Source organism: Caretta caretta, chromosome 1, assembly GCF_965140235.1.
Source record: "Caretta caretta isolate rCarCar2 chromosome 1, rCarCar1.hap1, whole genome shotgun sequence".
Taxonomy (NCBI): domain Eukaryota; kingdom Metazoa; phylum Chordata; order Testudines; family Cheloniidae; genus Caretta; species Caretta caretta.
The window spans coordinates 323,169,126-323,194,412 of record NC_134206.1 but is presented as its reverse complement, the minus strand read 5'-3'; the positions used below and the strand labels follow the sequence as shown (position 1 = coordinate 323,194,412).

The 25,287-nt window shown below is 40.2% G+C and overlaps 1 protein-coding gene across 7 annotated transcripts in view; it reads left to right on the top strand.

The window, feature by feature from the left end:
- Positions 1 to 25,287, top strand: part of TBC1D22A (TBC1 domain family member 22A) — a 454,341-nt gene that overhangs the window by 15,854 nt on the left and 413,200 nt on the right. For 5 of the 7 annotated variants that reach the window (XM_075124482.1, XM_048836263.2, XM_048836265.2 and 2 more), the window contains 2 exons: positions 4,294 to 4,634; positions 5,822 to 6,001. In XM_075124482.1, the coding sequence (XP_074980583.1) occupies positions 4,294 to 4,634; positions 5,822 to 6,001 (521 nt within the window). Of the gene's footprint in view, positions 1 to 1,407; positions 1,503 to 4,293; positions 4,635 to 5,821; positions 6,002 to 25,287 lie in introns of those variants that run through there. The other 2 variants (XM_075124483.1, XM_048836262.2) reach the window with 2 other exon arrangements.

Sequence of the window (25,287 nt, the reverse complement as noted above, 5' to 3'; positions counted from 1 at the left end):
CCAGCCAGGAGCGAGACACGTCCTAATAAGAGACTGTGGAATGAAATACTACTAATGCCTCTCGTATCTCAGTGAGCATTGGTGGCCTAAGAGTAACCAGAGAAAACAAAAGACATCTCCTCCAGAATCCACTCCACAACCTCAGTAGCAAACGGTTTGGCCCAAATTCATCTGATTTATGTATTCACAAAATAATCAAATTCCCTCAGAATGGGAAGAACTTCAGCTGGCTACCAAGTGAAGGCAGCTCACATTGAAAAAAGCTATCTTTAGGTTAGTCAGATGACTGTAGCTAGAAATTTCACTTCTCTTATTCTTTCTTAGTCACTTCCTCAGACTACATAATCCAAAACTGAGACGAATTAGGCCAGTAGTTCTTAAATTTGGAATGTTAAAAGTGAGCAGTTTTCACATGCTGTTTGGTTTGGATGCTTCTAAGAACACCTTAATTCATTTGAGCTTCTATACTTCATAGGCCTATCATGTCACTCCAATTCAAGGAGTTAATGAGCTCAATAAAATAAATAGCTTCAGTCTTGTCTCTTCCTGTTAAAACAGAAACTAGGTGGAAGACATAGTTAGTATAATATTAAGGCTGAGAAATGAAGTGCTCAACAGTCAAAGCAAGAAAATATGGCTGTGAATCATGTGAAAGGGGAACTTCATTTTAAAAAAAATATCTTTGACCTATTTTCCATTTCCCTCCCTCCAGATTTTGACTCCATAATTCCTATTGTGTATCCTGTTTCTTATTTACATTGTTCCAATTCAGTTTTGATACACAGTGTAAGCAAAAATATGTTGACGTTATATTGGGCTAAAAGTCTTGTTGACCTTTATAGAGGAAAGAAGTTTTGGTAAAAGAGTGAATACAGTAGAGAGAAAATGGGTTGGGGTGGGAGGAGAAAGGCCAACAGTGCCATTGCTGGAAGTTAAGAATTAAGCTCAATTTAACCATGCGCTCTGTTGGAGCATGTTCACTTCAGACGTCCGTACTAAAGCTGCTTCTTTCTCCTTAGAACTCTACTTTTCCTTGGCCTTGGTTTATTCACCTCAGGATAGGGGTTGACAAGAAGTACCTTCAAGTTGTTGTTGTTTTTTTATATTGTGCAGTCTGGCCAAGTGACAGTTGTGAGGGAAATCTTAACTTTTAGAATTTCCTAACCCTTGTATGCATAACTTCTGATTTCTAATGCTGCATTTATGCTACTTTCTCACATAATGTTAAGAATGAATCTAATTTTAACAAATGTTTCCTAATTTCATTGCCAATTTTGCTAATTATCAAGCTTTCTCTGTTGGTGAGAGACAAGAATCTCATCAACAGATGTTGGTCCAATAAAAGATATTATCTCTCCCACCTTTTGTGTCTCTAATAGTGTAAACAGGAAGATTGACTAATATAAGAAGGGGACAACTTTTCAATAATAAGAGGAATACAGAAAGCTGTAGCAGAGTATCCTGATTTATATTGAGATTTTTGTTTTCATGCTTGTGTTTCCGTAAGTACAAGAAGTGCTTTTGATTTTCATCATTCTTCTGGAGCATGCTGTGCACTTGTGAAGAATACCACTGTGCAGACTAGCCGTGTCCTGTTTTTTTTCCTGTACAATTCCCCCTTCAGAGAAGATCTCTTGCTTCATTTATCTGTCCTTACTACTTGTTCCTCCTGTGAATCCTAATCTTTTCTGTTGTGGAGATAGTTACAATAGTTGAGACAACTGTAATATCACAGATTAAGTAGCAGGAGTGGACGAATTTCTGTGAAACAATTATCCCTATGCTTTTAGTAGCAGTAATGTTTTATCCCAAAATACAGATAAACAATTTGTTTTTGATAGAAATTTTAGTTTTACGTAAGCATTTCAGCATTAGTGGTATAGTAGCACTTTTAAAATAGTCATGTCACACATGCTTATTATTTATGAGCCGGCACCTTATTATGTCAGGTGCTAAAGAAACAAAGAATAAAAATATGGTCTCTTGCCCACAGAGCTTGCAATCTAAGTGTAAGGCCTTGTCTGCACTACAGAGTTTTGTCAACAAAAGTTATGTCGACACTTAAAAAGCACTATAATAATCTGTATTGCATGTTCATACTTGCTCCCTCTGTCGGCAGCGTGCATCCACAGTTGGGGCACTATCATCGACAGTGTGAGCAATGCACTGTGGGTACCTACCTATGATGCATTGTTTTCCGTCCTGGCATTCCATGGGCTTTCGGCTTTCTTTCATGATATTTTTCAACAGCCCTTGTTTGCTGTGCACCCTGGCATCTTTGTGTGAAGGGATGGATCCCTCACTGCTCTCCTATCCTCTGATAACCATCATTAAAACAACATGAATGGCCGTGCAGTTAATCATGAAGTTCCAAACTGAACAAGACTCCCAGTTGCCTGATATGGTGTGTGATATGGATAGGAGCAACTTTAGATTTCTTTTGGCATTCATGGAACAGCTGCACATGGTGGACCATCGCTTTTGGACTTGGGGAAACCAGCACTGAGTGGTGGGATCGCATTGTCATGCAGGTCTGGGATGATGAGCAGTGGCAACAGAACTTTCGGCTGCAGAAAGCCACCTTCTTGAAACTGTGTGGAGCTCGCCCGAGCACTGTGGCGCAAGGACACCAGAATGAGAGTTGTCCTGTTGGTAGAGAAGTACGTGGCAATCGCAATATGGAAGCTTGCGACTCCAGACTGCTACCAGTTGGTCGCAAATCAATTTGGAGTAGGGAAGTTAACCATTGGGGCTGCGTTAATACAAGTGTGCAGGACAATTAATTGCATTGTGCTACGAAGGACCTTGACTCTGAGAGATGTGCATGAAACAGCAGCCAGCTTTGCAGAAATGAATTTCCCTAAGTGTGGAGGGGCAATAGATGGCGCACACATTCCAGTTTGGGCACAGACCACAGTACATCAATAGGAAGGGGTACCTCTCCGTGGTGTTGCAGGTGCTTGTGGATCACTGTGGACGTTTCACTGACATCAACACCGGGTGGTCCGGGAAGGTGCATGACGCACGTATCTTCAAGAACACCTGCCTGTATAGAAAGATGCAAGTGGGACTTTCTTTCCAGACCAGAAGATTACAGTGGGGGATGTTGAAATGCCCATGGTGATCCTGGGAGCCCCAGCATGCCCCTTATAACTATGGCTCATAAAACGTTACACTGGAAACCTGGATAGCAGTAAGGAGTAGTTCAACAGCAGGCTGAGTAGGTGCAGGTGACTGTGGAATGTGCCTTCGACAGATAAAATGTGCACTGGCAATGCCTTTGGCAGATTAGACTTCAATGAGGGTAATATACCTGTGCTCATAGCCACATTTTATATGTTGCATAATATTTGTGAAGCTAAGGGTGAAAGGTTTGCTCAGGGATGGAGAGCTGAGGCAGACCGCTTGGCTGATTTTGAGCAGCCAGATACCGGGGCAATTTGAATGAGGGAGGCTTCGAGGCAACACTTTTTGAAAATGAGAACCAGTAATATATATCTCTGTGATTGGTATTGCAGTGTTGCATCTAGTTTTCATAGGAAGCAATTGTGAAATTTGGGGCCTTCAATTCCAGTAAGCAAATGATTAAACTGCTTGTGTATGTCTTGGTAGTGTTTGCTATCTCAATTTGTAGGACACAAATAAAGGTTAGTTATCGTTCAAAAACTTGTTTTTTATTTCCGAAAGGAGGTACACGGGAAGAGCAGACTTTCAAAACTCTGTGTAGGTCCAGCTATCCTTTTGAAAGTTGTCTGAGGGGGTGGAGTGAACGGGAAATTGAGAACTTGTGGAAAGCAGAAAGGACAGTGTGAGTGGTTTGGGGGAGGCATGGAAAAAGAGTTCTGAATGTGCCGCGGGGGGGGGGGGGGGGCGGGCCCACATCTGCTCAGTCTGCAGCGGCATTAAGGCTTTTAGCATCTGTGTTTGCTCCTCCATGACTTGAATCACCCACTCAGTAGCGTCCTTAACTCCACCTCGTCATAAGCCCAAGTCCAAACATCTATACTGCTATCTTTAGTCCCTGCGGCTTGAGCCTGAGTCAGGTTCAACAGTTCTCAGACTCGCTGTTGTGGGTTTTTTGCTGTGTAGCCATACACTTAGATGCCCAGCTCCGACTGAAAGTCAGTGACAGTTTATATGCCAACTGCCACTTGCGTCTTTGACCATCTTTGGGCTGATTTAAAATGTGACTGTTTTCCCCCTCTTGGCTTTGTTCACTAGTGCTCTTACTGCTGATAAACAAGTTACATCTAACTGTGTGTTCTGTTGTGTTTTTTGTTTTTTTTTTAACAGCTTGATAAAACCAGCATCCAAGCCACCAACAACTCCTGTGAAATTGAAGAAAGTCAGTACCTTCCAAGAATTTGAAAGTAACACAAGTGATGCTTGGGATCTTGGGGATGATGATGATGAACTCTTAGCAATGGCAGCTGAAAGTTTAAATACAGATGTAGTCATGGAAACGGCTAACAAAGTAATTCAGAATCACAGCAAGCTACAAGAACAGCATAAACTGCAGGAGGAACAGCTGCAGGAAGACAAACCAGTACCGTTTTCAGAATCGCCTTCAGTGGCGTATGGTGACAACAGGCTGGTTAAGTCAGTCAGTGAAAGTCAGACGTCAAGTTCTGCAGGTACGATATGATATGAAAATGATGCTGAAGTCTGAATCTTAGAGGCTTCAAAATGCTAAACACTTGTAGTGTCGATTTTAAAACTTAATACCACAAGAAAAAATATTGATGGTGAACATGAATTAATGAAAAGGACCTGGCATGTCAAAACAAGCTTTAAAATGTTGGCGTGAGAAAACAAGACGTTTCTTGTTTTCAAACTGTTACACTAGCAATGAGGTGGTTTAAATTGGATCTTTGAGTTTAGTAAAGTGGTCAACTGAATCAAGATGGTTTCAGGACTGGTTCTAAAATACATACCTTTTTTGGGTAAAATTCGCAGTTAAGATGCAGCTCAGACAAAAGGTTTTAAAATTCTATTTGTTTTATAGACAGCCTAAAGTTTCATTAAAAGGAAAGGTCAAAGCCTAGTTCTACCAACCCCATATTTCCATTCCTCCCTTTTTCTAATTGCACCATATTTCCTTACTGAGTCTGTCAATTACCTCATCTGTAAAATGTTGTAACTCTCTTGGGCCTCACAGGTGGGTTGTGAGGATAAAGTTTTTATTTATATATATAAAAATATAAAACTTTGTGCTTAGATATAGTTTGGAGACTCCTATAAAAATTTATCACTCTTGGTTTCCAGTATCTGTTTATCTTGTGGGTTTTTTTTTTTTTTTTTGGTTATCTGTTAAGATTGATGTTTTAAAACTACTTTGTTAAATTGTAGATGATGGGGAGGGGGCACAGGGCAGGGAAGAACTCCTCTGAAGCAGTGCAACCTCAACTGACTTTGACTGTGTGTATCATGCATGGTGGTCTTTTAAATAACTGGAGCTATGCTTTTTTTCACTCTCTCCACAACAGTTGCGAAAGACTGCTTTCAGCAGTATACTGGTCTTTATAGTTGGGCCCAAAAAATAATTAAATGGGCCTTAACCTTTGAGGTATGACATCCCAGACTGATGTGTTCTGTTGAAGGTCTTGTGAGTCCTGGAGGAAAAACTCTGATTTTCCTAAATCTAAGAAGCCATCTGCAGTTGAGACTGCTGGCTTGGTCTACACTGGGGAAACTTCCCCCAAGATTCTATTTTTAAAATTGATTGGAGTCATAGTGTAGAACAGATTAAAGGTGGCCTAAATTGACTTCCAGAGAATCTCTGAATTAGGGGGGCTTTAATACTCTCCTTTTTCTGTTGTAGAGTGTGTTAGTGAAAATTCTTCCATGCAGAGGTCACAGTCCCTTCCACATGCTCCAACAGATCCATTAGAGGGTGAAGTGGCAGACCATGATACCTCAGCTACTCCGGCACTAACTGAAAGAGAGGCATTCAGATTAGACAAATTTAAGCAACTACTTGCTGGTCCTAATACGAATCTGGGTAAGTACATGAAAAATAAAAATGATGTGGATTTTAACAGAAGGAACTCCTACTTTTATTATTTTGTCAGTTTGACATACCATATTATATAATGTGGGTGAGAATTTACAGTTGCTCTCCTAATCACTTAAAGTGTTTCCAGTTTTGAACTGGCTGAGTTAAGAATTTTAAGATGCAATTGTGATCTTGTTCTAATGCTTGTAGTATACAGTTGGTGTACATCAAAATGTTTTAAATTCTTTTGTTACCTGGTATAATGTGGCTTTTTTGATCTGCCCTGTCCTCCTTGCAGTATTTATTTCACTATACGTCCAAATAACTCGCTGAGTATTTTTTATTGGAATAACTCGTGGAAACAAATGATAGACTGAAGATAGAGGGTAGATTGGATATTGGAAAACATAATTCAGGTGGTATTTGACACTTAAAAATAGGATGAACATAAGAAAAAAAAAAAAGATTGCTCTATGTCAAGAAAAGATTGAAGAGAAATGGATTGTAACTCCAAGACCAATGAACTTGTGCCATCAACTGGAAGAATCGTGCGTACATCCAAACTCGTGTAAATGGGAAAAGGAGTCAAGAAGTGAAATGCTATATAGTATCAAAGTATCATTATTTGTCTTCCATATAAGCATTTTTTATGTTAAGGACTAATAGTTTCTACCATACCAGTACCATTTTTATATATGTTGCACTAATATCTGACAGTGCTTTTGTTTCTGTAACTTAATGCACAAAAAAAAGTGAAGATGAATTTACTGAAATAATTATCATACAGCGTGAGCAAGAGGTCTTCCAGTTGTTCACATCTCAGCACCAACTCCTGGAGTTCCAGGCTATAGGAAATGTAGTAGTCAGCTACGTCTTAAGGGCTTCTCCAAAGTCATAGCCATTTTCAGTATATGGAGAGTGGTAACAGAATCACTGAGGTTCATTTTAATTGCCAAGATAGAAAAGTAAGCCTCTAAAGAGGCTAGAAAGATTATACTGCACCTGGAGAAGTTGATTAAATTCTTCTGAACCACATAAATCTTTGGCAAAAGTAAAAAATAAGAATGGAAGTGGGAATATGTTGAATTGGGTCATCCTGGAAGATGTGTGCATGCAACTCTTGTTGAAAGCAATGAGAAATGTACATTTGCAGTTCCTGAGTTGACTGGCCCCTGATTGCTAATCCGAGTTCTTCCACTGCCTTCCTTTGCAGCCATGTGCTGACTATTTTAGAGGTCCTGGGATAAATGATTTTTGATGGGAGTTGCAGGTACTAGCCTCTTTTGAAAATAGTTCCTTTAATCCTTTTTTCATTATTTTTTCCTGCCTACTGTACCCACATCTAGAGCTTAAGGACTTTGCTGCGAGGGTTTTTCTTTTACCTATCAAGTGCTTAGCAGACGTTTGATATTTTTGTTGTTCTTATTCTTCTTATTCTTATTTATTTTATTTATTTGTATTACTGTAGCGCCCTAGAAGCCCTAATCATGGACCAAGACCCCGATAGAAAATCTTAATGTGCTGTTAGGCTTCATATTCTTCAAACTTCTGCAGTATAGAAGTATTCTGTTCAGTCAAAGTCATGGTGTTTGTTTTTTTTCCCCCTCTTCTATTATAGATTAATACAAGAGACTTGTTGATGCCCACAAAGTAACAGGATAAAAAACAGCAGCATTACAAGCAGATCAATATGAAATGAACATGTAACATCTTTGGACATTTTAAATTCTATTGTAACTAAATTAAAAGGTGCCAGAACTAATATATTTCTTTTTAGAGTGCATTATATAGACAACAGTAATAACTTCATGAGCTATGCAGTTGCTATAGGCCTTAACAGTCATACAATCATACATTTCCTATTTAAAACAGAGTATTCTAATAAGAGACGTAAGATTATAAAATGAGTATTGGAACTTTTTAAAATTTAGCCTTCTCTATTTAACTCTGACAACATAATCAGACACATACTCATGCGAATGCCTGTGTGCATTGAATATTTCCCCATACAGTCAATGTACTGGCCATATTCCTGTAGTTTAATATGTTATGAATAGCACAAATAGCTTAAATGTTTGAGGCCAAATTCTGCTTTGTTGCTGTTACACTAGTGCAGTCATACTGATTTCAATGGGAGTTGCGTCCATATAATCATAAGTAAAACTTGATTCTTGTTCTTTCCTGTTGAACTTTTTTAAACTTGAAAAAATAATACTTTTCCCATTATAAATGTAGATGTAGGAAATACAGATATGTTGTTTGCTTTCTACATGTAAAGGAATTGAATAGTTTCTCAATATTTTTTCTTGGAACTAAACAGGATCAAGATTAATTCCTTTTTTCCATATCTGCTCAAATGCAGTTTTGTTTGACACCTCATCCAGTCTAATTAGTGTGGATCTGTGTTCACAACTATTCTTCATCTGTTTCTACAAAGCTAAATTGATAAATGTAACTTCATAGTATTAAAAGGGTGAGTTAAAACTAAGAGCAATAGTGAATTTATAAATATTTTTTGTTTGTAGCTCAGACATTGGTAGTAGCATTGCTTCATAAATCTAGAGCTGTGGCTATTTTTTTGGGGTCTTTTTACTGATAGAGAATTTACATGGGTAATATCAATTTTCATACGTTATTGGTAACACTCTAATTTCTATGTAGTATACCTCCCTGTTAATACTACTGGAACATGCTTCAACATGCAATTTGACTCTGGGAGAGGACTACCAGAACTTTCTGGGGATGGGAGTTGGAGGAGAAGCTAATTTTTAGCTCACTGTTGCAGCAAAGACAACCTTTTTAAAAGGTGTTCTTGAACGTCAAATGTAAACCCAAAGTACTCTGGGAAAGTCAAGAGAATTTTGTGCTGAGGGAAATTGCTGAAAAAGAGGTGGTGGTGGAGCCAGATAATAGGCTGCAGGATGAGATTTGTATTTGCATTTGTAGGCAAGCTGTCCTGTAACTGAAGTCCAAAAGCTCTTACAAAAAGCTTCCAGAAAAATTGAGTGTTTATCTAATAGACTATCAAATATCCAACACAGACATGTTCTTATCTCAATGCTTTTGCTTCCATCATAATGGGAGAAATAAGTATCAACAAACTAGAACACAAAATAGAATAACTACCCTTGAAATCCTTTCAGTCACACTTGGAAGACCACTGTCCTAATGGAGACATTGTAAAATCTGTGCACCCATACAGGAAAAGCATCTATTCCTGCCATTTTATGTACTTTACTTGACTCTAAGTGCTCTAAAATCCAAATGTTTACCCAGATTGTTTTGAAATGTGGTATGCCGCGTGGGGTAGTGTTTGTGATGCAGATTTGGGGTTATTTGACCCACGGGTTCCTGAGTTACAGGCCCACCTCAAAAATGGTTGCCTTCTGCTGTCTTGTACTGTAGAACTGAGAGGTACTAATGATGGCTCTAATCAGACTTCTTGAAAGCTTGAACTTTAGTTAACGCAATTAAGGATAAATTAATCACAAGCCCTCACTGAAGGCAAAAGGAGTTTTGAACTGAGTAGCTGGATGTTGCTGTAATTTGTGAGTCATGGGTGGCATCTTATATTGGGAGGAACGTAATCAGGGTATTTGAGGGAGAAGGGGGGGGAGGGGAGGTTTGGGTTGCAGTGATGGGTGGGAGGTTATGTGGGGAGGACTATATGGGGATCAATGGCCAGACAGGTTGGGGGCTCAGGTGATGGGTAGGCATGGTAGCCCCCCGCTTTGTCAGTGCATCCCAACAACGTTGCAGCCCTAGTTCTGCCAATGCATTCCAATCACACTGTATCCCAACCTATTGCATTCCTCAGCTCTCCCAGGTTGAGGGTTACGGAGAGTGCATGGCACCCACTAAATCTTTGAGTGACCCAGACTGTAAACAGTACTTAGAAATGTGTTCACTACTTTGCTTGCGTAGATGTACAGTTTGGAAGGATTTTATATTGCATATGAACCAATAAAGGGAAAAACCTGAGTTTCTTTGCTTGCCTGGGTAGTTTGAGGGAATGTGCCAATCAATGCCTTTGCATGTGCTGAACATCCCACCCCTGGTGTTTCTAGTCTGAACCTTTGTACGCCTGTGTAATGAAGATTTTAACAACTCATGTTACTTTCTACCAGTTATCTGTTATAACATGTATTTATTTTATGGGGAGGATTACTGTGAACGCAGCAGAATAGTCAGCAACCAAAATTTGTGTTATTTTGGGTCGGGAGGAGCTGGAGATGGAGGACTGTGTGTTGCAGGGGAAGAGGGAGATGGGATGACAGGAAGAGGGCTTTGTAGCTGCAAAGGGGTTGGATGGGAGAGGGGACGGAGTGGTCGGCAATCCTTGGATTGGTTGTTTTGAGAATCTGTATTTTACTAGCATCAGTGGGAGGGGATCAAGTGGTTACTTCCTGATTTTGGAGCAGATTAATATGGGTGTTTCCAGAGGCCCACGGTGTCGAGGTGTGGAACTGACAGTGCAAGTAGCTTGATTGCTCAGGGAAAAGCAATATATGCACTGCCATGATTGCCAATATGTGGATCTTGGGAGATGACTGGATCACGAGGTTGCAGAAGTTTGCAGGAGAGCAAGGAGACTGCTGACTACAGGCTGATTTGGTTTGGTATGCAAGTTGTGGTACATATTATGGACTGCTAATTCCTACCAAAACATATCTTTTCCTCTTTGAATTTCCTAGGTTTCTTTTAATGGCCCCCCAAAATTAATTAATGCATAGTTAAGGCTAATTTGGTCGTATGTCATCCCCTTGTGGAATGTTGAGTTGAGCAAAACTCAAAACTTCTGAAAACCAGGAAATGCAGAGTTAAAATTGCCCATGCAAACCCTTTCAGCGGTGCTCCAATACACCCTATTAATAGGCATACGTTTACCTTGCCAGCTCCATAGTTGCTGAAATGTACAAGCTCGTTACTTCCTTTTACAGCACATGCATCCTCACCTACAGGTTTCAATCTATGACCTGGTCTGTGCCTAAAACTTAGGTCAATCTAGCTATGTCTCTCTGGGGTGTGAAAAAGACATTGCTAGGTCAACAGAAGAATCCTTCTGTCAGCATAGCTTCTGCCAGTTGAGGGGGTGGATTTACTACAATGGAAAACCCCCTTCTGTGACTCTAGCATGTGTCTACATTATAGCAGCATAACTGCAGCTGTGCCTTTGTTGCACTTGTAGCATAGACATGCCTGACTAAGATTAAAGCATCAAAAAAAAGTTGCCCAGGCTACCTTCTCTCTACTCTCTCTTTGAGCAATGCCTCAATACCCACATAGCACACACTTTTACTGGCTCTTGATGCTCGGTTCCAGATCCTTGCATACCTGAGCATACTTAACCACTGCCTCAGAAAGAATATGCGATATGTACAATTTAAGAACAACTTTAAATTTTTTCACAACTATATTCTGCTTTTTCACAGAATACCATCTCAACCTACAGTTTCCGTTAACTCTTGTTAAAGCATTAGAATCCTTTTATTTCACTCAGTGTAATAGAAGCCCTCTATAGGGAGCCAGGGTGGCTCCTCTCCGAACCAGAGGGTAAAGAGCCACCCTTGCAGCCTGAGTGGGCTGGGCCAGGCCAAGCTTCTGCCAATCCCCGGAAGGGGAAGGGTGGGACAGGAAGTACAAAGGGCGGGGCCCTCTGCCCAGTGAAGAGAGCACCAGGGAGGGAGACAGACACAGGCTGCTCCCTCGCGATCCTGCTGCTGACCCAGGCGAAGCCCTGGGCAAGGAGGAGCCTGACTGGGAGGAAGGCCTGTAGCAACCAGGGCTGCCAGCCGCTGAATACCCAGAGGACCTGGAGGGGCCTGACGGCAGCCCGGGCCAGCGTGAGTCCGATACCGAGGGGGAGCGGGAGTGGTCCACAGCGGAATACCCAGACGAGATGGAGGGACCGGAGTGGCCCGCAGCGGAATAGCCGGAGGAGATAGAGGGACCGGAGCGACCCACCTGAGAGACCGGGTAGGAAGTAGCCCAGGGGCCCAACTACACCGTGGGGTGGGTGTGTTTGGTCAGCGGGTTCGGACAGCCCCGCTGACCCAGCGGCGGGACTTTCGCCTCCCGCCACTGCCAGGGCCCCGGGCTGGAATGCGGTGGAGTTGGGTGGGCCTGCATTCCCTTACCCCGGCGCTCCCCTGCCCGAGGGGTGCGCTACTGACTCGTGCCGGCGCTCCCCTGCCCGAGGGGCGCGCTACTGACTCGTGCCGGCGCACCTTCCCCGCTAATTGCCCAAGCCCGGAAGGTGTGGCTGAGGCCTGCCACGGAGACCATAGCTCTCCATCACCCCAGGGGCTCGGCGGACCAACACCTGTGACACCCTTTTACTGATAACCTAAACAATGCTGCATTGAAATGATGTATACTGGAACCTGAAGGTACACATCTTCCCTGTCCTCTTGCACAAGTACACAAAATACAGATCTCCTTCATATCATAATGACCGCTTTCTCACACCTTAAAGTAATCCACACATGTCCTCATATCGTAAACATACCTTTCTCGAGTATGCCCAACTACTTCCTCCACCATTTCCTGTAGGTACATGTAAAACTCCGACTGCGCTGAAGTGTAAGTAAATAATTCCCACTGGCCACTACTAGGTCTAGCGGACCTGAGGGAAGGTGGCGTAGACAACTTTGTTTTGGTTCCTTTTTTGTCCTTAAATTGTAATAGCTAGAATCCTATGGGAGAGTGGAAAAGGAGACGAAGAGCTTGTATGTTTCGGCAACTGTGGGTTGGTGGAATGAAGGTATGTGTTAATGGGTCATACTGGGGAATTGCTGAAAGAGGGCAGAGTTAAGATTGCCTGGGCAACCTTAACTCTGCATTTCCTGGTTTTCTGAAGGTTGAGTTTTTGCTCAATTCAGTGTGGTGCAAGGAGATGACATACAACCAAGCAACCTTAGTTCTGCAATAACAGGTGTGGGGTGGGTTTTTTTTTTTTTTTTTTTTTTTTTTTTTTTTTGCCATTGAATAATGATCTTTAATCAAGGAAGATGACAAAAACTTAGTATATTAACTTTGGAAGAATTCTAGCAGAGATAAGGCCCCTAAACTCAGGTCTACCCTTAGTAATAGTTAAGGCTGCGAGTCTGTCACAGAGGTCCCCGAAGTCACAGGTTCCGTGACTTTCTGTGACCTCTGTTACTTTCACAACAGCTGTAAGTTGGTGAGTAAGGTACTTCCTCCTTGCTAATGAATTCAGTCTCATGTTTACAGATATTTACACATTCTAGGATGGAGATTTGATCCTGGTAGAACACAGTGATTGTCATAAATATTACTTGTCCCTTTTATATGATTCATTGACATGGTAGTCTGGAATTAAGGTATGTTATGTCCTTTAAAACTTTTTTTTTTAAATAAACTAATGTTATTGCAAAAATGTAGTAACTTTTAACTTGATTTTTTGTTTGTTTGTTCTTAGCCTCATTATCTTTAATTTCTCAGCACTGAATTTCATATGCAATTTATCTCTCTGTGGTCGTGGTCTGTCCAAGTCATTTAGAATTTTATTGCCCTCTACAGTTTTTGATCTGTAATTTATCACTGTGGTACACATGCCTTCTTTCAGGTCATCGATAAATAGTATGAAGTGAACAAAATCTGTCCCAGCACTGATCCTCGTGGCATGCCGCTAATCATTTCTCTTTCAAACTGTTACCATCCAGAAGTACCCCCATCTCATTGATGTTCAAGTCAGTTTATTATCTGTTCAACATGCTTGTCCCTTCACTTAATACACAGAACTAATCTAGCAGGTCAGTACTATATCAAACTGCAAAGAAGCTTTTGCTTTTAAAATAGCATGGATCTGTGAAAGGATTTTTATTTTAACTATCCTTAAATAACTTCCCATGTGTTGAGTATGTTGAAGAGGATTAGTGCCATGGTTTTAAAAGTGAGTATCATGGTTTGTAGTTTTCTGGATATTTCCCTAATTTTCCGATGTGTATATTATATCATCTACTTAACTGGGATGCATTTAATTGGGCTGACTACTTTAGTGAGATGTTTCCTAAGAAATCTATTTGGTGTAATGGTGAATGATAATGTTGGCTGCTTTAATCAGAACAGTAGTGGTCAAACCTTCAACTTAATACAATATTTTCAGATGATACCAAATGATTTTAGTATTTAACCAGATGTTAGTTAGATATGAAATGATAAAAAAATTATGAAATGAAGAATATTTGCACTAAAGTAATTAGTTCAGACTTACTGAAAATGGCCTTGTCTCTTGATCAGTTGTTTACTCTTCTTACTGTTGATTTGTTTTTTGTATTTGCATGTCTAAAAGGCTGATGCAAATAAATAGATATTACTCTTGAGGATTTAGTAATTTAGCTTTGAAATCATTGCATTCTCTATCTTTTCTCTTGCTTAATTTTTCCCATTTAACTTCATCAATACTTCCCTAATCCTCTCAAAACTTGGGTCACTGAAACTGAGTCTTGTCTTTCTCCTATTTTTGGTCTTGCTTTCGTTTTAATTTACAAATGTATCGTAATTATTGCATAGATGGTCCACTATCCCTTAATCTTCAATTCATTTCCTTTCTTCAATCAAAATAATACCTTTCTAAAAAAGAATGGGCAGTGCTTTATGGAAAAGCGTTTTCTACTGTGTCAACAAATTTATTGTTGGGTTTATTTCTTCTCTTATTGCATTGTTCACTGTTTGTCTGAGTAGGTGGGTGAAATCTCCCTTCACCCATATTCTTGGCTGTATTAATAATACATAAACCTCCATGTTTCTTCTGATGAAATGGTTGTCTTGTTCTTATCTGACTTTTTTTTCATCTTGTATTTTATGATTAGATCTCTTATTCCAGTTACTTTTTCCTATCTGTCTTGGTGAAACCCTGGCGCCGTTGAAGTCAATGGAAATTTAGTCATTAACTTCAGGGAGCCCAGGATTTAACCCAACCATGTGACTATTCCTCATCTTGCCTGCCATGAGTGACCTTTTTCCAATCTATTCCCTGTTTGCCTACCGATAATTATCTGAAATCTTGCATTGCTTCTTTGATTACATTGGTTTTACTTTTTCACTCTACTCCTCTTCTGTTTCTTCTTCCTGTTGTTCCTCTAGCCTTCATCTTGGTTTTTCATTTTACCTTCCATTTTCAAATATAATGCACAATCAACCCTTATTTCCAGGACCAATATGAAAGCTAGGTATCAAGACAGAATATTAGTTGAGGCTGTCAAAAATTAATTGCAATTAATCATGCCATTTAAAAAATTAATCTTGATTAATTGCACTGTTAAACAATAATAGAATACCATTTAAATATTTTGGGATGTTTTCTACATTTTCAAATATATTGATTTCAGTTACAACACAGAATACGAAGTGTACTGTGCTCACTTTATATTTTTGATTACAAATATTTGCAGTATAAAAATAAGACATTGTATTTTTCAATTCCCCTATTATAAGTGCTGAGTATCCTAAAAGTTGAACTTGCAAATGTAGAATTATGTACAAAAATAACTGCATTCAAAAATAAAGGAAAATCTTTAGAGCCTGCAAGTCCACTCAGTCCTACTTCTTGTTCAGCCAATTGCTCAGACAAACAAGTGTGTTCACATTTGCGGAAGATAATGCTGCCCGCTTCTTGTTTACAGTGTCACTTGAGAGTCAGAACAGGTGTTTGCATGGCACTATTGTAGGTGCCATCACAAGATATTTATGTGCCAGATGTGCTAAAGATTCATATGTCCCTTCATGCTTCAGCCACCATTTCAGAGGACATGTCCATGCTGATGAGTGTTTCTGCTCGATAATGATCCAAAGCAGTGTGGCCCGCTGCATGTTCATTTTCATCATCTGAGTCAGATGCCACCAGCAGACGATTGATTCTCTTCTTTGGTGGTTCAGGTTCTGTAGTTTCTGCATCGGAGTGTTGCTCTTTTAAGACTTCTGAAAGCGTTTCACACACCTTGTCCCTCTGAGTTTTGGAAGGCATTTCAGATTCTTAAACCTTGGGTCGAGTACTGTAGCTATCTTTAGAAATCTCACATTGGTACCTTTTTTTGCATTTTGTCATATCTGCAGTGAAAGTGTTCTTAAATGAACATGTGCTTGGTCATCATCTAAGATTCATATAACATGAAATATATGGCAGAATGTGGGTAAAACAAAGCAGGAGACCTACAATTATCCTCCCAAGGAGTTCAGTCACAAATTTAATTAATGCATTATTTTTTTTTAACAAGTGTCATCAGCATGGAAGCATATCCTCTGGAATGGTGGCCTAAGCATGAAGCAGCATGCGAATGTTTAGAATATCTGGCATATAAATACCTTTCAATACCAGCTACAAACGTGCCATGTGAACGCCTGTTCTCACTTTCAGGTGACATTGTAAGTAGAAGAGATACTACGTGGAAAAAGCTGTCTTGGTTACTGCTGTTGTTTGATCATCACAAAGCAGCTGGAATCTAACAGGACCCACCACAAACAGCAAACGTCATTAATAAATGATGGAGATAGATGATCTGGCTGAGATTATTTTGGGTCCTGATGGACTATCATGAATGCCCCAGGTTTTATATGAATTGAACTTTGAGCAATTCATTGTATCTGTGCCCCAGTCTGACCCAATCTTTGATAGACACTTGATTATACTCCTCACTCTGGATGAAATGGAGTGGGGAAGAGCAACTTTCAGGAAGCTAAAAATACTTTAGTCCATATGTCCCCACTAGCTTCTGATGGTCTTGCACACTGAACGTGTGCAGGCACAACATAGAATCCCATGATGACATTACACACAAGAACCTTTGGGGCAGAAAACCAATTGCTAATGTTACCTATAGGATTTCTGAGAGAAGGGAACAAAGCCACTGGAGGGCACTTATTTCCTACTCAGGCACGAAGTAAGAATTCCAGCTCCTACCAGAGTCCTAGCAGTAAGAATGGCTGAACTTTCTTTTGAATTATATACTTGGACTGTCTATTGCAATATTTAGCTTTTTACCTTAAAAAGTGAACTCTAGGACTTGAGGGCTAAATTAAAAGAAAAGCCCAAGAGATGTGTGAAAAGCACAGGAAAGAATATTTGAATGAACAGAATCTTCCCACATAAGCATATTTGCAAAGTTTCATTATTACTTTTGTACTTAACTGGAAGTCCAGTACAGGATATGTGATAGGTTTGGGGGAGGACCTGTGTGGAGGACCCTCTGCTGTCTCTCAACCTCAAGAAGTCAGTTAGACAGACCAATAAGTGGGTAGTTATGGCCATTTAAATTGTTTTCCTAAATGTAGCCTGGGGGGTTAACAGTGTTTGTCTTGAGGTGTGTTCACATTGAGTTAAATGGATTCAGAAGATAGAGACTAAAATCTTGAAGAATTTGATTAATGGAGATGGGGGACTGGGAAGGTGAAAGTATTGTCGTGCCTGATCTGAGAGCATGCAGAACACTTGTAGCTCTTATTATCTTATAGGCTGTGACTCCCATGACTTCAACAGGAGTATTTGGTGCTCAGCTGATCTATGGATGAGGCAGTTGAAAAGCTAAATAAAAACTAATGCCAAGCTAGTGTTGGGTGTGAAAGAGTAGAGTAATTTAGTTATATTTCATTGTACATACTAACAGTATTACATTCAAAAATGAGAATCAGGACCCCAAACCCTCCTCCCCAGCAGCAAAGTGAACTCCATCTCTGGCTCCCTTCAGCCTTGGCCCATTCAACAGTTTAGGAAGCATGCACTGTAATGCAGTTCTCTCTTCCTTGGGAGGAAAGCTAGTGAGCAGCTGTAGGCAGGTCCTGGCAGGCTAAACAAAGTATCGGGCTTTTGACTGCAACAAATGGGGAATTGCGTGGCATCCTGGGAAAATACCAAATTCTGTGGTTGAATTGCAGAGTCCATAGACCCTGATTGAGATAACTAGTGCAGTTCACACATCTCAAAGACAACCATTGCAGACTCTGCAGATTCACTGCAATGGTTTTCCAAGATTGTTTTCACGGTTATCGCTGCAATCAAAAGGGCTAGAAACATATATGTTTTTTAATAAAAGCTGAGTTTTAGGAGCACAGTTCTCTGGCAAGGAATGTGTTCCATGCCAGATTCTGTGACTATGGATACACAGGGCCCTGGCTATAATCAGAGCATTCTACACACATCACCATTTAACTTCCTAACGTCTACATTTGCACAATAGGCTCCTGTGAGCCAGTGTGTTAGTGCAATGGCAACTCTTCTGGCCAGGTGTGGCATGGCACTCGAGGTCACTCAGTCTGGCAGGGCTGTCAGTTGATTCTTGGTCTGAAAACCCCCTCGGCTCTTTAGTACCTCAGGGGATTGATAGGGGAACTGAGGTAGTATAGATATAGCCTTAGGGCTTGTCTACACAGACGATTTACAGCGCTGCAACTTTTTTCATGCCCCTGAGCTAGAAACACCCCTCTGAGCACAGCAAGTTTCAGCACTGTAAAGCGCCAGTGTAGACAGTGCACCAAGCGCTGGCAGCCAAGCTCCCAGCACTAGTAGCTACGCCCCTCGTGGAGGTGGCTTTTTTGTTTTTCTTTTGTTTTTTTAAGAGTGGTGGGAGAGCTCTCCCAGCACTGTGCCACGACCACACAAGCCACATTAAAGCGTTGCCGTGGCCGCTAGTTGCATGTAGATATGTCAAGGAAAGCTCTTTAACATATATTTTGGCAATAAAAAGGTGTGACACAGGTTGGTGGTTGTTGTTGTCGCCCTCCCCCCCCCCCATGTGACATCTGGACTTTTCATATCTCCCAAAAGTGATCGATTGTGGATTTTTAGAAAGCCAACACTGAATCTATTTTGTTTTGATAGCTTAGTAATGTGGACTTTTAATACTATCGTAAACACTTTGATTTTGTCTCACTATTCATTTGCTCCAAATTAATTATAAAATATTCATATAAACTTGAACTCTCATAATTTAAACAGAACCTTATTTCTAGACTTAGGCAAGAGCAAGAGAAATGCGGCGTTTTGTCATATATTTTTGGTATCTCAGAGCATCCTCCCCGTTACAACAGGTGGTTTTTTTGGTGGGGGGGCTGTCAATATCTCTAAGGAAATTGGGCAATTGACTCCATTTACCTCCTGCTGAATCTAGCAGGGGGAACTGTTGAGTGACAAGTTCTGCATTGTAGCTATAAAGACTAAATACTTTAGTAATGCCCAGTCTCTTAAACATTATATAATTAGTAATTGGTTCAATAGCTCTGAAATGAAAATAACAGAATAGTTGATGGGGATGGGGAATTGCACAGTGCATGAGGTGATGCTGGATACTTGTAATCGTGCTTAGAACTTTTTGCAGGAAAGGTAAGCATTCTCCATAATTTATTCTGACAATTTACTCTGGCATTATCACCTTTCCTACTTGAAATTTCTTTTTTAATGGTCTTAATCACTCTTGCACCTTTGTTTTCCTAATCCTAATGTTCACTTACTTTCTAATATCCACCTCATCCGTTTCGCTTCTCATTAAATTCTCCTACTTTCTACCTCTGTTAGCTAACCAGGCTTACTTTTTTTTTCTTTCTTCATTCCTGAAGAAGGCCTCAACTCATATTCACAATATTGTATCAGACTTTATTTTCAGTTTTCTGCATGCATTCAAGATAACTTTCTTCCATTGAGAAGATTAAGAGCAGTATTTGCTTGAAAAAGATGTAATGAAGCACCTAATGGAGCTATTTTTCATTTTAGAAACTAGTTGCTGTGGTTACCATAGTAATATAAAGCCCTTTATTAAAGCTCTTTTCTACACGTACTGCCTGTTTTTTAAAAAGCTGTTGGGGGAGCTGCAGTTCCATGAATCTACTATCTTGAAAGTATTTTCTAGCTCTACGCCTAAATTATCCAAGGAATTTATGTTATTGGAACATAAAGCTTATAAATCTGTTTTATCATATTTGTCGTTTAATTGTTCATGCAAGCCGTCGCTTCATATAGTGATTTACAGTAATCTCAGTGAAATAAGTTTTGTGTCACAAAGTGAATAACGCATACAGACAAATTGTTGGGTTCCTTAAAATCAACTTCTAAAATATTATCCTCTTTATTTGAAACTGAGAGAGTGATGAACTTGTAGTAGTTGTAAGCCAAACACTGTAGCACAGTGGGTCACCCACTAATGATCGCTCTCAGGAATAAAAAGTTGGCAAATTAATGTCAGTAATACAATATTTTTATTGTCAAAATCATGCTCTATGAAACATTTATTCAGTATGAATAATTTGTACATCAATGCAATTAAAGGTATTATCTTAAGCATAATACCTTTCAAATTATTTTTTTTAAACATAACTGTCTGGAAGAAGAAATGTTTGACTCACTGCTATGTGTTGTAGTAAAGTAAAATGCACTAATTATTCCACCATTAAATGAAGCATGGGGCACGGGTCACTTGCTGGAGGATTCTCTGCTCCTTGAAGTCTTTAAACCACGATTTGAGGACTTCAGTAGCTGAGACATAGGTGAGAGGTTTTTCACAGGAGTGGGTGGGTAAGATTCTGTGGCCTGTGTTGTGCAGGTCGTCGGACTAGATGATCATAATGGTCCCTTCTGACCGTAGTATCTATGAATTTTGTCAATCTGAGGCAATTACATATCACATTCTTTTATGATATTTAAACAGACACCCCACCTTTGTTTATGCAGAGTAATTGTTGGCTTGTAAACAGAAACAACAGTTAGCTGGTGCTAGCAAATTGATTATTGTAGAATGTAAATCAAAGTTACTTAAAGCGCTAGTCTACACTGGGAATCTACGTTGGCATAGCTATGGGTCTTGGGTATGAAAAATCCGCTCCACTAGGTATGCTGACCTAACCCCTTCTGTAGACAGTGCTAGCTACTGCCTCTCAAGGAGGTGGATTACCTACACCAATGGGAGAACCTCTCCTGTCAGCATAGATAGTGTCCACACCGAAGCGCAGCTGCAGACGTTTAAGTACAGAGAAAGATACTTGAATGATGAAACCGCAGAAAAGAGGGATGGTGACTTTTCTGGGTTTGGAGTCTTGCTTTTGGAAGTTATACTTTGTCAGTCTGAGAAGAGGTCTGGAAGACAGGAATTCTTGAATTCTAATCCTGGCATGTAACTGCTTTACCTCTGTGCACATACTTGTAAAATGGTGATATCCACTCATATCCGTGTTACGATTACTTTGAAGATGAGAAGTCATATGAGTGTTTTATGATTCTATAAACAAATTTAAGGAAAACATTTGTTTATATTGGAGCTATAGTCTTAAAGTTCTTCCTTGATAAATACAATATACACCTGATGTGAAGATAAACAGCAAGACTTCTGTGTAAATATTAAATATTTGCAAGTTGAAATATTAGTATAGCTTTTTTTTCTTGGGACAGATATTTGGCATTAGGTTAGTGACAGTGAGTCAATTGCTTAGCTGTGTGACCGTATTAAAATAATTTGGCTATTGAAAAATTAGTTCAAATTGCAACTCAACTCTTTTTAATATATAAATTGCCAAATAAGAGTTTGAGTATATTTCTTTAGTACTCAAGAGGTACAGATCAGAAAAGATGGCTCCTGCTTGCAAATAGCCGAATAGTTCCAGACTATAGAATTCCACTCCATATTTGCCTTTTTTGCAATCCACCTGGGCTTAAGTCTTGGAGAACTGTAGCTCTAATACTGTAGTTACTGATATCCCCATGTTTTAAACAATCAAACTGATTCACCCAAATTTACTGTGTATTTATGATGATGAATAGTTTATATCCTTTGCAACAACATTGGAGTGGGATTAGACTCATTCTGTCTCTATATGGCCCCATACAATCTTAATTCTCGAACAGCCTTGTACCAAGGGTCAGTTTTAGGACTGGGGCTAAAGAGATTGGTGTCTACAGCACTACACATCTGGTGGTGCCATGACTTGGGAAGGTGCTTCATTATAGAAAATCATCTGGCCATGAGAGTCCCATACTCCAGGAACTCATTGTGATGCTCTGTACCTCGGGGGAACACCGAACATCCCCATGTTCACCTTTTATAAAATGATTGTGTGGTATCCAATACAAAGTTTGTCATGTTGGGTGTCTTTGGAAGGCTCATAATGTACTGAACGTGGTTGTTATAGTAATTGTTACAGTAAAGTTATAAGTTATGAGGCTGAAAATGTATCCTCATGGCTAAAGCAAGCCCATGCAAAAACCCTCCAAGAACAGAGAGGCAGTTCACACCTTTTCAGGGCATGGATGGGACAAACCCAGCTCAGCCTCACAGGAACAATGGACACTGGCTTAGGCAGCAACAAAAGAATCTGTTAGACTCTCTTGAGGGAGTCACCCCCTTTCTTTGGGCAGTTTGGGACTGCGATGAGGTAATGCTCACCTGACTCTGAAGGGATTGGGGGTGGGGCAAAGCTAGGAGGAAAGAAAGGACATGATAAAAGGGAGAGCGATTTTGCTATGCTCTCTCTCTCCCACCTACATCTATAGACACCACCACCACCATGTGACTGAACCGCTGATTGCAGGGGAGAGCCTGGCTGAAGAGCCAGCCTGTGGTGAGAAGCATCTAAGTTTGTAAGGACATTGAAAATGTTAAGATCATCTTAGAATGAATTTTGCTTTTATTTCATTTGACCAAATCTGACTTGTTATGCTTTGACTTATAATCACTTAAATCTACCTTTATAGTTAATAAATCTGTTTGTTCTACCTGAAGCAGTGCATTTGGTTTGCAGTGTCAGAGACTCCCTTTGGGAGAACAAGCCTGGTATATATCAATTTCTTCGTCAATTTAACAAACTTATATAAGCTTGCAGCGTCCAGCGGGCATAACTGGACACTGCAAGATGGCGGTTCCCAGGGTTGTGTCTGGGACCGGAGATATTGGCTAGTGTCATTCGCTTGCGAGTAGCTGGGAGCAGCTTAAGTGCCAGAGGCTGGGCTTGAACAGCCCAGGAGTGGGGGTTCTCACAGTAGAGCGGGGTAAGGCTGGCTCCCATCGTCAAGGATTTGAGTGGCCTAGCAGATCACTGGTTCAGACAACACCAGAGGGGAGTGTCGCACTCCTATCTAATGAATGGACTGAAGGAGGTGCCAAGCTGACCAATAGCCAATCTTTGCCTTATTAATGGCCATGGGAAGAGCTTAGATAGAGAAATGTGTGAAACGTAATGAGCAATATGTGGGAAGAAAAGGGGTGATGGAACCCCTCAAAAAGAAGAAAAGAGAGAAGCTCACATTGATTTGGAAGAACACAAAAGAATCCTTCACCTAGGATGCCAGTAAAACATGGTTTGGCCATGCTTGCTGCCATGTGGTAGGCATAGAAGTCAGTGAGGGATAAATCTCCAGTTAACTGAAAATTTCTTTTACATCTTTGAATCTAATTTTTCCCTACAAAATTGTTGGTAGTCAGATTTTTAAGTAAGATCCTGAAATGAAGATTAGCACTGTTGTAAACAGGAACAGTGCAGTTATTTTTTTCATTAATTAGATTCTGTTTTATCTATGTTGATGAGGTAAGGAAGTTCATTTTACAATATCTCTGGCGCATATTTTATTAGCGAAGATAAGTTGTGTGGACAATTTGCTAGACAAATAGGAAAAAAATTATTCAGATTTCTAGTTATGTTTGGATGGACGCTGTCTTCAGAGTGGTGATATACAGCGGCGTATTAACACCTAGGCCAACAATCCTAGGCCTAGGGCGGCAAATTTGTAAGAGCGGCTAGAGGCGCCAACTTCCCCCCGCACCGGTGGGTGTTCGTGCCCCCCAAGCTCCGCCCCAACTCCACCCTCTCCCTGCCCCTATTGGTGCCCTTTCCCAAATCCCTGCCCTGGCCCCGCCTCTTCCCCTGAGTGTGCAACATTCCCCCCTCCCTCCCAGCCGCGTGAAGCTGCTTCATGCACAAGCGCTGGCAGGGAGTAGGGAGAAGCAGGACCCAGCGGTGCTCTCAGGGGAGGGGGCTGAGTCAGAGCAGAGGTGATCTGGGGCGGGGAGCTGCTGGGGGGGAATGGCAATTATTTCAGGGCCTAGGGGCGGCAAAATCATTAATCCGCCATTGGTGATATCTGATTTGACTTGACATTTGTACTTCTGCTCTCCTTATCATTATGAGCCCTGGTGAGGAGGCTTCAAAGATTCAAAAATATACTTGGAAAAAGCCTTTTGACAATCTGATGCTTTTTTCTTCATTTTAGACGCTCAACAGATACTAACATAATTTTTTTTGTGTGCCTCTTCTGTTCTCTTGTATATCCTATCGATATTATCTGCTAAAGGGTGACCTGGAATGAGGTTGGATTTCTTATGGTGTATTAAAAATGCCGAGGAGGACTCTAGTCCTGCTGCTGCTTATTGTTGCAAACTGCTTTATTGTGAGAGGTTTATATATTGAACATTTCAGTAAGTACCATATCAAATGATTTTTGGCAGTTTACTTTAGTTGAGGTTGTATTTAAGCCCTTACCCATGTTACTACCCTTAAACGCTTAAAAAAAAATGTGTAAAATAGTTTATCTTTTAGTATTGGTGTAAATGTGGATTTAATGTCTCTAGTGATAGTTGTGCAATGCACTACTTACATATCTCATAAAAATTTTAATAGGTCATTTGCTCCAGGTGCTTAACTTGTATTCATAGCTGAAAAGACTTTACTTTCCTCAAAATTAATCTTTCCTTCTAAAGTGTTAGTGTTTGTGGGGTCAATTGTGGTATGTTCAGCTCATTTAAATTTTGTGAATTTTTTTTTTTTATTGGGGAGAGAACAAAAGTAACTATTTGCTATCCTGTGAGAACAAGGTCTCTTTCAGGGGAAAACATTTTGTTCTATAATTGATATCTGTTTTTGGTTGCCAAACTAGGATTATATTTATTTGAACATCTGTTTTAGTCTTTTTATCTCCTGGTTGTATTAAAGGTTTTAGTGAGGTTTGCGAAAGTTTCCAAAGTGGGAAACTTTCCAAGTGTTTATGAAACCAGGATTTTTCTAAAAGGTACAATTGGTTTATTATTTTGAATTCTGTATTCTCAACTTTGTGCTGCTGCTTACCGGGAGATCTCTCCAGGCATGTAAACTTGCAAGACATCCCAGTAATATCAGAGATGGTGGAAGGGACCCTTTTTAGAATTTTTTTTAAAGGTTCTTTTTGAGCTACCATATGGACAATGTTGCCTATTCTTGGTATATGTATAACAACAATATGGACACATGACTAGTGGAAATATACAAACTAGTTATGTTTGGTGAGTATCTGCCACGTTAGGTCTCTGATGCTTGAAACAGTTTCT